The following is a 14,099-nucleotide window of genomic DNA, read 5'->3' on the forward strand; positions in this document are numbered from 1 at the left end:
TTAAAAAAATAAATAAAATAAAATCTTAATAATTCCAAACTTTGAACAGTAGCTTGACATTTGGTCAACTTGAAACAGTAGTACGGACATTTAAATTTTTAATGAAAATTGCCACACTTGGCATGTTGGCATCCTTGGCATGGCAAGGAAGTATGTTCCTTGGTCATATCTAAGTGATTATGCAAATTAATCATTGAAGTGTTTTGAATCAAAGTTTAAACTCAATCATGGAAATAAACTCAAGCAGTTTTTTGTTACTTAAATATATTTATTATTAGGAATAAATATAGCATACGAAAGGGCAAATTCAAAAGTGCATTCAAATAAAAAGTGCATTAATTTGATATAATCAGCAAAATTATCAGGAATACTATATAATGAAAATATTCTATTATATATTTCCCAGCCATAGACTCAATCAGATATGAATGATGGGACTTACTGTCAATTAGCTTTTATGTTCACACATTTTTTTTGTATTCACCTTGTTTTTTATTTTATTGTTTTATTCCGTTGTTTATGAGCCGTGAACACAGTGCCATTGACTCATTTTTAAACCCTCTGCAGAGTATTGAATTACTCATAATATACCGGTGAGAGAGAGACAGAGAAGCAGTGGTAAGGATGATAGTATTTCACGTTTGCATTGGTCTGCATGCATCCATCAACCAATAGCTGTGAGATGCAGATACATTCTCCGACTCCACTTCATACACCTAGTCAGCTGGATTTCCCATAATGGACATAAAAAAAAATTGCAGATTGTAGCAAAATGGGCTCGACTGCACAAAAGCTTATTAAGTATCGATCCAGGGAGGTCACTGCTGAAATTCAGCTCCTACAATGTGTGACAGGATCAGACGCCGCTGGCTAGAAATGGAAATGAGACGCTATCAATAAAAAAGCGGGAGGTGTCCTTCTTTCTGGCGTCTCAGATCAGGTGGAACGCTGCCCACTGTGGCTTTAAACGTCAGGTGGGAGATGGAAACAGAACGGCCTGTGTCAGTGATTCGAGTGTTTTCTGTGCTGGGTAATGAATCCGTTTTGTGACCGATTCTGCTGAAGTCATGAAAAAAGTTCAGAGATGTTCAGTAGTAATATTTTTTTGTGCCGCAGACAGTGCTTGCACTTTTTTTAGTCAGAGAACTGAGAGGCCACCTTCCATCTTTCCTGACAGCAAAACTTTATTATGATATTGCAGCCAGGTCTGAACTTACCCAAAGGAGATTTTGTATGGCTCAGAGATTGCAACAAAAAAAAGCCTTAGGAGAAATAATAAGAGACAAAAATAAGAGAAATGTTGACACAGAGTAATATGAATGAGGATAGCATAGCTCAGATAATTTGGTTTCAGAAGGATTTGATGAGAAATGTTTGAGGTCATGTTGAGTTCTCTGACTTGAGTTCTTTGAGAAATTCTCAGAACAGTTTGAGACAGACATTGATGAACCTGTAGATGCATCTGAGAAAGGTCTCTATTTGATCTAGAAATAGTTTGCCCAAAAATCATTCACCATCATGATTTTTGAAACCTTTCTTTCTTCTATTGAGCATAAATGGAGATATTTTGTTTTGTATGAATATCTGAACATGCAATATATCAAAAGAAAGAACAGAGCCTCTGCTTAAAAGCTGAGACCTCGTCCTGGGTCGACATTTTTTTGGCAGTTTTGATTTGTATGCTGTTGAATGTTTGATGATCACATTATTTTACATGTGCGTAAGCAATGCTTCTATCGCTTGTTTCTGCTTCTTTTTCTCCTGTGTTTTAATCCAGAGACTCAGTACTCTTTCAGAAGATGTGTAATAGCGCCCCCTACCGTATAACAGTGTAAAACTTCGATTGCCAGAAATGTCCATCAATGGCAGGGAAAAGAGTTAAAAGGAATCTTAGCTGGCAAGCTCCAAAATTATGAAAAAAGCACCAAAAAATTTAAATGGTCAATATGACTTATATGCTATATTTCAGTGGACAGAATTGTTTTATTCTTCTTCTCTTTTTTTGTGAGCTATACCTTGCAGGGCTATTATATTTAACTAAAACTATAGCTAAAAAGAAAATATAGGTAAAATAAAATAAACAATAAATAAATATTAGATGAAAAACATACATTTCAAATGTTACCATAACCTTGAGTTAAAGCATTAAATAACTAACTAGAAATAAGTTAAAAACTAAAACTGAATTATTTACTTAAATAGTAATATGTAAAAAGAAGCACAAAACATACTACAAATTTAACTCAAATTAAAATGAAAAAGTAAAATATCAAAATAACAGCTAATTCAAAATATTAATAAAAACTATAATTATTAATACTGAAATAATACTTATCTCATCTAGGAGAAACAACTGAAATATTAAAAAGATATCTGTATTTTTTTCTTTCTTGTGACTAGGAAAGAAATTTCTATTCCACCTTCAAAATGCATATATGCAGATTTATTATGTGTTTCACATTTTACAAGTTTTCTAACCCCTCAAAACTGTATTTTAGCTGTCAAGTAAAGTCCAGGTGAGCAGGAGAGTGTGTTTCTCTCTCTCTCTCTGTCCCTCAGTCAGTGTCCTCCTCAGATCCCAGACCATCTGTTTGGATGTCACAGTCAAGAATAAACCTGAACTTTGCAGGGACAAACGTGTGTTTGAGTGTGTGAGAGAGAGAAAGAGACCAGCAGTGAGAAATGGAGAGGCTGTTGTAGAGCTTTCCTTCATCAAGTAAGATTCCAGTAATGGATATTTACTTCTCATATTCACAAAATCAAATGTCTGCCAGGGAAAATAACAGACTGTCATCCTGAGATTGGTGCTTTACTGAAAACAAAAGTGCATAGATATCCTGAAAAAAAGTGCCTGTTTTTTTCACAGGGAGGAGATGAAAGGAATGCGTTCTTTCTAGAAATTACTGTAAGCTTAACGTTTACACAGATGATGAATATTTGGAGAGTCAAGGATCTACACATAGCTATATTTCTTCTGTCCCACCCACATATGTTTATATCGTTTTCTGAAATATGAGAGCTAAGTAAGCATATATGTTTGCTTTAATAGTTTTGTATTATCCCCTGTGAAAAAGAAGTACACTTTAGCATACTTTTGAAAAGACTACTGAGTACTGACGAAAATATACTTGAATGTATTTTCTATTGAAACGTGTGTCATGTATTTCCAACGCATTATAATTAAAATTACACTTTGCTAATGATGGTGCAATTTAGTATATTTACTTTAAATACACACTACAGTTACTCCGTATGTTAGTCAACACTACAAAATAAGTGTACTTTAAAGCATGACAAAAGATTATTAAAACGTGATTTAAAACGTTTGACATTACAAAGTGCACTTTGAAAGTATACTATTTTTAAGTATACTTAAGTGGCCTTTTATTTCACCAATATTATATTATCTGCAAGACCTTTTTTCAAGTATATTTTTAAGATTTGAAGTACACTACAAGTGCACATTCAATACAATTAAGGACACACAGAGTTGTGGGGAAACAGTGGTATTTTCTGTTTGGAAACATCATCTTGTTCAGTCTGTAACTCATATGTTTGGTCATTTGGTGCAACCAAAAAGACACGCTGCGGCTTTAAAATCTGTAAAGCCACGTTGTGTCGACCAGCCATTATTTGGCGGCCATTTGTTTCAAAGCTTTCCTAGCCAAAGGCATCCACAGATTAGTCTCCGGGTTTGACAGAACGCTCAAAGATTCATAGGCATAATTAAAATGTAAATGCCGAACATCCATTCCAAAAACGTCTAACCGGCTTTGAGTGAAGCGTCAGCCGAACGACCGTGGGCAGGGAGCTCTGCGTCTGGGACGGGGGTGTGAAATGTCCTCTACCCTTTTCCATTTTGTCATGAGCATGTTTTAGGTCTGCAAACATAGAGAGACGGAGGCAGTGTGCCAAAGCATGATGGGAAATGTGACGGTGTTTCTGGGAGCGTCGTATATGAGTAACCCTCGTTCTCTCTTCTTGAGCACAAAGCAGTCCGTGTGACGTGAATCTTGACCACATGTCCAGGTTTTCCATGATCCAGCTGCATTCCAGAGGGGACAGGATCTACTGGAAAAACATGGACTCGTTTCCTAGATACAGATTGAATCCAGATCAGATTAATATTTGATTATTTCAGTGTTTAATCAATACGAGTGATTTAATGTGAGCTTAATGCATTTTGGCAAAAGTATTGTGCCGTGTGTATTGTGTTTTAATGGGAAGCAGATGAGGTCTGGAAAGTTCCAGCGCAGAAAGCAACGCTCTATGTGTTTATAATTTATGCAGTACAGACTGTTTGATAACTTTATTCAATTTCTGTATATATCCTGTTAGACAGAGGGGGAACCGGTAAATATGACATTTATTATGGGTTTATGTGAGGAGTTTCAAGTTCACTTAAAACAAACTTAAAAGTCGTTCTATTTTTTGAAGCCTAATAAATGTTTAAAAAAAAAAAATGTATAGCTTTCATTCAATTACACTGTAATGTTTAATGGCTATAATTAATGTTTAAAATTGGGGATGGAAATCATTTTCATCGAGACATCAGTAGCTGTATTAGTATCATTCATAAAAAGATTCCATTAAACAACTGTTTCTCAATTAATTTGGAGATTAACTGTGAAATTATTACATTATTATATATATATATATATATACTGTGTTTTCTGCCCTGTTGCTCGTTCAGATTGTTTGACCTCTTGCATGTTATATGAATTACAATTCGGGATTGTCCCAATAAAGCTGCATTTGGATCTTCAACTCAAGTCTCGGAGGAGTTCACAACAATTACAAAGTGCACTTTTTAAAAGTGTACTTAAGTTTGTAAAGAAACCTTCTTGAAAGTGGAGTTTTATTTAATTAATATTATAGTTATGTTTTAAATAAACCATTAAGATTTGAAGAACATTACAAATGTACAACTCAGTGAGAGTAACTATTTTTAAATTGTGCCCCAAACAGATAAAACTTGTTTCAGTGAATTATCAGAACGCCTCAACATACCTTGTGAAACCAAGATAAACGTCCGGTCATCCTGTAGTCCGTCATTCCCATCATTACCGCGATCACAATCCCCGGTCGTTTCTCAAGGACGAGCTCTGCTGGTATTAGTGGAGTGTAAATGAGCGGACCCAGCTGAGGTTACAGTGACCACCCATGACATGAAGAGGATTATGGGATATTATCTCATCAAAGGACTGTCCTTAGTCTGAAGGAATTGTTGTCCAGTCAGAAGTAGCTAGCATGTGTGTGTGTGTGTGTGTGTGTGTGTGTGTGTGTGTGTGTGCGTGCGTGCGTGCGTGCGTGCGTGCGTGCGTGCGTGTGTAAACCATAGCAGACGTTTGGCTGATGAAATGTTTTTGATTAAGGGTGTGCCTGCTGGTATAGATTGAAGAGAACTTGAAATGTGTATTTTAAAAATTGTGAAGGACGATGTTGGAAGCTAATAAACTTCCGAACAGATGAAGGCTACAGATGATCTCACTGAAGAACAAGTCTTTAAAACAGCAGATGGAAAGTCTGTTTGTGTGACTTTATGCTTCTTCTTTTTTTGCATAAAGTGTGTGCACAACTTATCATATCTGTCCATGCAGCACATTCAAAATCATCTGCACCATAATAAATTATTGATTATTATTTTGTTTTTTAAATCAATTTATATACAGTACATTACTATTTTGTAATGTTTTTGAAAGAAGTCTGCATTTATTAAATAAAAAAAAAAGAATTATCATTACAATTTATGAAAATAACTGTTTTCTATATATATACTGTATATAGTGTATATATAGTGTATAGCATTGGTTTCTCCTCACACAGACATGCAAGCCCTGTTGTTGATGAACTATATTTCTCGCCTGGTTTTGTCATAACCTCTAAAACACATCCAGCCAAGCTTCCAAAGGGCGGATATAAGAATGAGTTTTGCCTGTTAATTCTGCCACCTGTCTGGAAGTGCTGTAGTGCTCTACTGCTCCGGGGGCATGAATATTTCCGTTTTCTCATCTGCAACGGCACATTATCATGTGTCAGAGAGAATCAGATGATGTGTGCTACATGTCAGCAGCGCCCATGAATTTATTTTCATAAATGAATTGAATTGAGTTCAGTTGAGATGTGAGACAAGGCAAAGCAGCATCAGCGGTCTGAGGATGTTTCAACAGAGTTCAACAGCTTGTTTACACTACTTACTGCACTATGTGTGTTTGTTTTCTATGTACAGATTGAACACACACACATATATATGTATATAAGTCACTTTTGCTTCAGTGTTCTATTTGTAGATAACAATGTTTCTATTTATTTTACTTTCTGAACTTTTTTGGACATTGTCTACATCTACATTGTCAGTAAATAAATATAATAATTACCTATAATAATGTTGTAATAAATGGCTATAACTTGCTTAGGGATTGTTAAATGTTGACAAAATTTCATCTGGAAATCTAGAATATCCAAGTAAAACTTTCTAAAGGAAAAAATCCAAACTTCAGGATGTTTTGTTTGAGTAAAAAAAAAAAAAAATTGCTGCCGTTTTTCTGAAATCTGGTAAATTCATCCATTCTAAGACAAAATAAATGTAAAATTGTGAATTTAAATGAGCTTGATTGAAACTTCAAGTTCTCCGGTTTAAAATGATATATGGCACGTGATGCCGACTGCTATAATGGGTTAGAAAGACAAAGAAAAGAACAGGCGAGTCAGGTGCTCCACAAATGTTCTAGGTCTTTAAGGGTTAAAGGGACCATGGTAAACAGGATTGTCCTTGCTCTTGTGAAATAAAGAGCTGCATGTGCTATGTAGATGTACTAAACAACGCAAACCTCCCTTCCCAGTCAGAGATCGTTCATGAAAACTGCACCACGAGTCAAAACAGTTTGGTCTTGACATTAGATCGGGTGACTGAGCATCTTTGCATATCATTGCCTATTCAGTGTTTAGAAACATGACCTGCCAGTGTAAACTACAGCAGTGCATGCGGTTAGCCAATCACAGCAGATGTAATTTACATATAAAGTCTTACACATATGAAGTCTAAAGTACAGCACATAAAACAACCTGTTTAAGTAACTTTCCTGGCTAACATTATAAGTGAACTTTAAGGAATATTATTATTAGTATTATTATTATTGGTAACACTTTATTTTAAGGTGATGTAGTTACATGTAACTACATGTACTTACCATAGTAATAAAAGTAAATTATGCATAATTAACATTTCGTAACTAACCCTAAACCAAAACCGGAATCACTTTATTTTACAGTGTCCTTGTTGCATGTTATATGTACTTACCATGTAATAACAGTAAATTAGGCATAATTACATGCAACTAACCCTCAACCTAATCCTAATCCTGCCCTAACCCTATAGTAAGTACATGTAGTTGCTCAATATTACTTAGTACTTAAATATATAATTACACTGTAACAATGACACCTTAAAATAAAGTGTAACCCCAAAACTCTATAGTAATCATCATCTTAAAATAAGGTGTAACCTTATTATTTAGTAACTAATATGTATTAGTAACAGTAAAGACAAAAAGTGACAGTAAATACATTTAAAAAGGTTACAAATGATTTCTATTTCAAATAAAATCTTTTGTGTTTGCACAAAAATATACAAAACTATGCTGCAAATTCAGCTTTGCCATCACAGGAATAAATTTGGTTTAAAGTATATTAAAATAGAGAAGAGTTATTTTAAATTGTAATTACTTTGGTAAATGGTAATGGTCTTGGATATTAGTGAATAAAAGTAACCACATATAACATAGATTCCCGAACCATATATATTTTTTTATATCTGAGATATTTAGTACATGCTGTAAAAGTACAAAATGCTTAGACAATGACTCTCTTAACAGCCTGTTAGTTAACAGCACGTATTGATTATTCTGTTAAATTCATCAGGAAGTCAGTTTCATTGTGTGTTACTTTACATGCCAGCAACTGTCCCTGAGTCTCCAGCAGACAGACAGCTCACGAGAGATCGCGGATAACAAAACCAGCAGCATTAGGATGTGTAAGCTCTGCTTGATCTGTTCTTAAAGTAAGACTCTTAGAGGTCAAAGGTTACAAGTTTAGACCATATAGTTAATTCAGATAGACTTAGGTTGGACATAGTTTGACTAGTTTGATTTGCCTTTGTTCCGGTTCACTGGGACAGTGAATTTCTTATCGCATGTGGGTTAAAGAGGGATTGCATTGTACTGAATCTAATTTAAATTCTGACTCGGCTAGACTGGAAGTTTGTGTGTTGGCTAGTGCTTCAGATTGAATTATGAGATTATTGCTTATTAGCAGTCATTGTTTTGGTCAGCACGGAATCTCCTTTACTGCCTTTGTGCTCTGAATGTAATCCAGGGATGGATGTGGTCGTAAATTAGATTTGCAGGCTCTTTTTTTTTCAGAGTTGAGGGGTTAAGGAGTTTAAGGACGAGATTTCGAGGTATCGGTTGTAGACGGTGTGGTGACTAGCAAAGGAGATGCTTTTCATTGAGTGTGTGAGAGGGGTGAATCTAATGGAGCACAACTCCCCCTAGGGCATTTTCACAGAACTCTCTCTCTCTCTCTCTCTCTCTCTCTCTCTCTCTCTCTCTCCTCTCTCTCTCTCTCTCCTCTCTCTCTCTCTCTCTCTCTCTCTTAAAATCCATTTCATTTCCATTTTCCTTTGTTACATTTCCTCTAAAGAGGTAGTTTAGTCTAAAGGGAAATTGAATGCAGTAAATTGACAATTTAAAACATCTGCAGCAGAAGTGGGAACACAAGCCAAAGAAACCAGAAGCTTACCATACTTGCCTTTAAGACTCTTTAGCTCATGTCAGGGCTTCACACATAAAAAGTGTTGTAGATTTTTGCCAAACTGTCAGGTAATGAGATAGTGTACACCGAAAATATACAGTAACAGTGAGAATGTAGCTATTTATGCTTAAAGTTGACATGAAACCCTGATCTCAATCAATTTTACTTCCATAGTGTAATGTATCTCGGTGTGAAATTGGATATTTCAGAAGGAAAAGTGTAGGACTTATACAAAGGAATTAGACTTTTGATTCAAAAGTGTTTTTTAATTACCAGAGCCAGGGTGTTGATTAAAATCTTTCATCAAAATGCAAAAACTTTTCAAGACAAACTATCTTTTTCCTTGTGCCAATAAATCGTTCCAAATATGATGAGAAACATATATTAAGAAAGCTCAAAGGGTCCATTCTGATTTCATGCTGACACTAAAACAGAAAAATTATCAGATTCCTTAATTGGGATGAATCCATCAATGCATATTTTGCAGAATCGGACCAATCGCCTTTCCACCATTTTGAATTTTGTCATAAACTGTATTTTTTTTTATTTTACTCTGACATATTGGCATAAAATTTGGTAGACATCATCATAAACATGTCCTGAAGGTGCCTGAAAAGTTTTAGGACAGCGCCACCTAGCATTCCGAAGAAATAAGGATTTTTACCGAAATGCTTATAACCTTTGAAAATGTTGTTTGTTCTTGATGTTGATCCATTCGTTGGTTTATTTCTATTTCAAAGATATCTCATTTGACATTTGATTGCTTTGTTGCGTCATGGAAAGGATAAAGTTTCCAATTTCAACATCACATAGCTCTTCATTTCAGCCTGAATTGAAGTATAAAGCAGACCAACATGTGAAGCAGTGCTATTAAACAACCTGGCTGCCAGTATGCTGGATATTTTTGCTGCTGAGCTTTACCTTCCTTGAAGGAGGATGAAATTAAAACAGCTTTCATTCTGTTCTTTGATATCTTGCCAGCTTGTTCCAACACATTATTATGTCCATCCGTAACGGTAACAGACGAGGAATGACTCAGCAAGCTGAGCTCCAGTGTGCCTAAGGAAATATGCCGTCAAAGGTCTGAGCAGAGAGATACACCTCTCACATCTGGGCCTGGATGTGGGGAGAGGACAGGAAAGATAGTTATTGCATAGTTTAATCACATATTTCAGAGTTCAGATGTGTGTGTGAGAGAGAGAATAAGGACATTTAGCATTTATCAGCACAGCTAAACCAGTGAGAACGTCCCAGGAGACCCAGTCTGGCCCGACAGAATAGTGTCTGCTTCTTTCTCAGCACAGACAATTCATCAATAGTGGGTCAACTAAATTGGTTTTTCAAAAACTGATGCCAATATGCTGGCTAAAATAATGCTATTGTTTTATATTAGCAAAATACATGTACACAAATTTGTTGAAGTCTAATGAACAAGTATTCAAAATCATTCAATATTTGAAAATATATAATGCATCACCAATTGAGTTGACTGTCACTATATCTTGAATCTTTTGTTAATCAGCCTAGCACGCACAATTATTGGCCGATGCCTATAATCTCAAATCAAAATATTTAAAATATTAGTAAAAAATTAATGTTTTAAATATTTATGAACAGCCACAAGTCCCAAGTTTCTGTAAGTCCCACTGAGCACCTAAAGAAAGCTCTGGTGGAGCGTTTGATGGATAGAAATGAATGCAAATAGCTAGTTAGTTTAAAATATCCTAACTTTTCAACCTTACCTTCACAAACACTTGCGTTTCTCTTTTGCCATCTTGAGCCGTAGCATCCCCACTGAAATCAATTGACTTCAGTGTTTCTCACACATGCCTAACTGTGGAGATCACACCAGATGATGGAGTATGCAAGCAATGCATTAAAAAATCATGAGCAGGGCTGACTGCAGGGGAGCTTCATGCTGCTTTTTTGCTGACTCATTGTTTTAGTTTGGCAGTTCACGCGAAGAGACAAAGAGCCATGGCAGAGCAGTAATTTCTCTAATTCTTCTCACGGCCTACAGCCTATTGAGATCATAGTGCTGAATCAGAAACACAACTTTAATGAGAATGACTTGAGGACGTACCCTGAAGAGACCCATGCAGTTCTCTTCTGGGTTTTCTCATTAAACCTCTCCAGCATGGCTGACTCAGTGCAGGTACTACATATATGTCAACATTTCCACTTTATGCTAATTCAGTTCTTTCTGTTTGAAGAATAGTATGTGCAGGTACAATATGCTGTAGAATAGATTAACCATACGTTTTTATTTATAGAAACAGAGAGAGAGATAGTATACAGGAGACGATGGGAAACATCATTTGCCTGACTCAAACTCAAGCTAACTCATGTTAGCATCAAGGCTCAAAAAAAAAAAAAGAAGTGTTTGTGGCTTTGCACATTAACTTGAAACTATGTTTGTTTGAATCTGAAATGCTGACAAAAGTGTCAGACTCAAGTTTTCAGTCTAGCTAATTAGCATTAGCGTTAGAGCTCAATGTATTGAATCTCATGTTCTAACCGTTAGGTCTGGTAAACAATGGCGGGTCCAACAGGGCTAAAGGCTCCACGGGGTAAAAGGCTCCTTTGATTTTATTTTCCTCTAAACCACTAGATGGCACAAAAACTTGCCGTAGCACTTTCCAAAACGTTCGCTTTTCAAGAAACACGTGGATTTTTGTCTGATCCTTGATGCGATCCTCAACAGCGCAAAGTTGATTCTGCGCAAATTTGATTGAATATTTTGTGTTTTTTTAAATGTTGTAGATTTAATTAGCAAATGAGAATATATTCTGAGACAAAGGTCTTGTTAATGATTTTCAGTTTTGTTCAAGCTAATTAAACCAACAGTTTTTCAATAACGGAAGAATATGTAAAAGTATGGTATTTGGGGTAAAAGGCGCATCTGATGTCAGATCTAAAGGCACAATAATTAACTTGGTAATCAATATCTGGCTAACTTTTCCATTTGTTGACATGACATGGCTAACCATGGTAAATATGGTAAATATCATATATTAAGATGGGTGTCCACCTTCGAGATAATCACCATATTTATAATGAAACCATCATATTTAAAAAATATGATTTTAATCATATCATATCATAAAATATGATTTAATGTTACTACTGTAAATCTAAATTAAATGATTATGGGATCTCATTCAATGCTTTCAGAATCTTTACTTTAAAATAATTTTGATTATGTATTTTTTAAATATATTTTTATATTAACATATTGTAATGACGTTGTGGAGGTCTCCTGGCCGCACGCCCTGGTGATCCCCAGGAAGATCAAACCATAAATCGCATTATGCATTACATCCCGTTGATTCTGTATTATGGCGCAGTAGGAACAGTGTTTTGGCACAGGTGGTGTCTCATGGGTTGCAGACAGACAGTCACTCATGCATGTCAGTCAACTAATCACGAGTGCTTTGTTAGCGACACGTGGCGCATGCATTCTTACCATGACGTGGTGATTGCCAAATGAGCAGAGCCAGACAAAACACACTTAAAACTGCACGTCCATCAATCCCAAGTCTGTGTTTAGCAATACAACTCATTCCCTTCCCTATTCCCATGGGTTGAAGAGCTAAAATGAGGAAATGTCATAATATTTACAGAAGCAGGATGAATCTGTATGCTGGCATCATTTTAGCAACTGTTGCATAGGTGAAGAGTCTGCAGCTATTTGTGATATTCGACCGCAGATTAAGTGTAATGTTATGCTAATTCCAGAACTCCATAAATATCTGTTGTATAAGAGCGGTGAAGCTGTGAGTTATGCTGCATTGTTTGGATTGCAAGCTCCTCTCACCAGGTGGAAGGAATTGCGCATCTCGTCCTATTCCTGCCTCATGGGACCTAACTAGTCTGCAAATCCCCACGACGCCTGTCTGTAATGCTACTCAAGCCTCCGGCAATGTCCAACAGCCTCAAGTAAATTAGCCAGGATCCCTGTGGCGGGAAGAGCTATAGGTTCATAGAGTCTGAAATAGTTTACTTGATGTGGACTTGCCATGTTGTGGTGCATTCGTAAATGTATAAATCGGAAGAGTGTGAAAATGGGGTTTTGGGACTTACTAACCTTCCAAAGTTGTACTAAAGTATTGTTTGTGTTGCTACAGTGTCTTGTTAGACTGCATGATAAATGCTGAAGCCCATGCCAGTCTTGTAGTGGAACTTGATTTTGTTAAACCTGTTTAGTACAAAAAAAAAAAAAAAAAAAACTTTCCGAAGTGAAACATTTAGTGAGAAATAGTGAAAGTGTAAAATTTTATCCATCACATTTCCAGCTGAAATGACCACTAGTGGCAGTAAAACACCAACAATTTTAATTCCTTTTAAAACAAATTATAATTACAGGGGAAGAATTTAATTTAACACATTTTCGAGAGGTTACTGGCACAATACTACGTTACGACCTCAAAACACTTTTACCATAGTGCATGATTCGTGAACTAATACATTTGGACATTTTCATCACATTCACAGCTCCATATGTGTGGCTTTTTCTAATGTAGTAAACTTGCTCTGGTCGAGGGACAACATTGCACTTGTGATGTGAAGAGCTCGAGTATGAGTCCTGTGAAACACGAGTCACAATAAAAGAGCTCAAAGACTTGTAGAAACAAACTCAAATTGAATGTTTGCTTCAACACGTGTTTTTATCTCACATTGGCTTTTTTAACTCTGTCAATTATGATTATGGTAAGGTTTAGTGTAGCTGGTACATTATTTCTGAACATGATAGAGCATTAACCTTTTAGCACCACTCGCCAGACATTTCCCTTCTGAACTGCTGGGATACGTACAACAACCAACGTAATAAACCATTGCCAGATTCACATTCATCTGTTTCATCTGGATAAAACCGGACTCCCTTTAAGTGTCACTCACTGGACAAAAAAAAAAGTGTCACACAAAACATGCAAGGAGGAACATTGTTTTGCAGGCATGTTTTTCATTGAGACTGGGTTGCAATAAAACCTGGAACTTTTTTAAAGAAAGTAAATAATGTCCTAAATGTGGAATTGTCCACCAGTCCATTGCATGATTTCACAGACATGCTGTGTTTGTATCTTTCTCTACAGTGCTGTTGAGTTTGCTCTCGACTGGGGCTCAGACCGAGATGAAGAGGGTTGTCGGGGACAACGCCACATTGCCTTGCCATCACCAGTTCTGGCAGTCGAATGGACAAACACTGGACATCGAGTGGCTCCTGCAGAAACCTAACGTCAAACAGCGCGTGGTAAGAGATCTTTGGCTTTTTTTTTGGCCCTCTCTCA

At 36.2% G+C, this 14,099-nt stretch overlaps 1 protein-coding gene across 1 annotated transcript in view; it reads left to right on the forward strand.

Annotated features, from left to right (window-relative positions):
• clmpb (CXADR like membrane protein b) overlaps nt 1-14,099 on the forward strand; it is an 85,758-nt gene that overhangs the window by 48,377 nt on the left and 23,282 nt on the right. Inside the window, exon 2 of the mRNA XM_082182264.1 lies at nt 13,905-14,062. Coding sequence (XP_082038390.1) covers nt 13,905-14,062 — 158 coding nt within the window. The remainder of the gene's footprint in view (nt 1-13,904; nt 14,063-14,099) is intronic.

This window comes from Leuciscus leuciscus, assembly GCF_965113295.1.
Source record: "Leuciscus leuciscus genome assembly, chromosome: 10".
Lineage (NCBI taxonomy): Eukaryota > Metazoa > Chordata > Actinopteri > Cypriniformes > Leuciscidae > Leuciscus > Leuciscus leuciscus.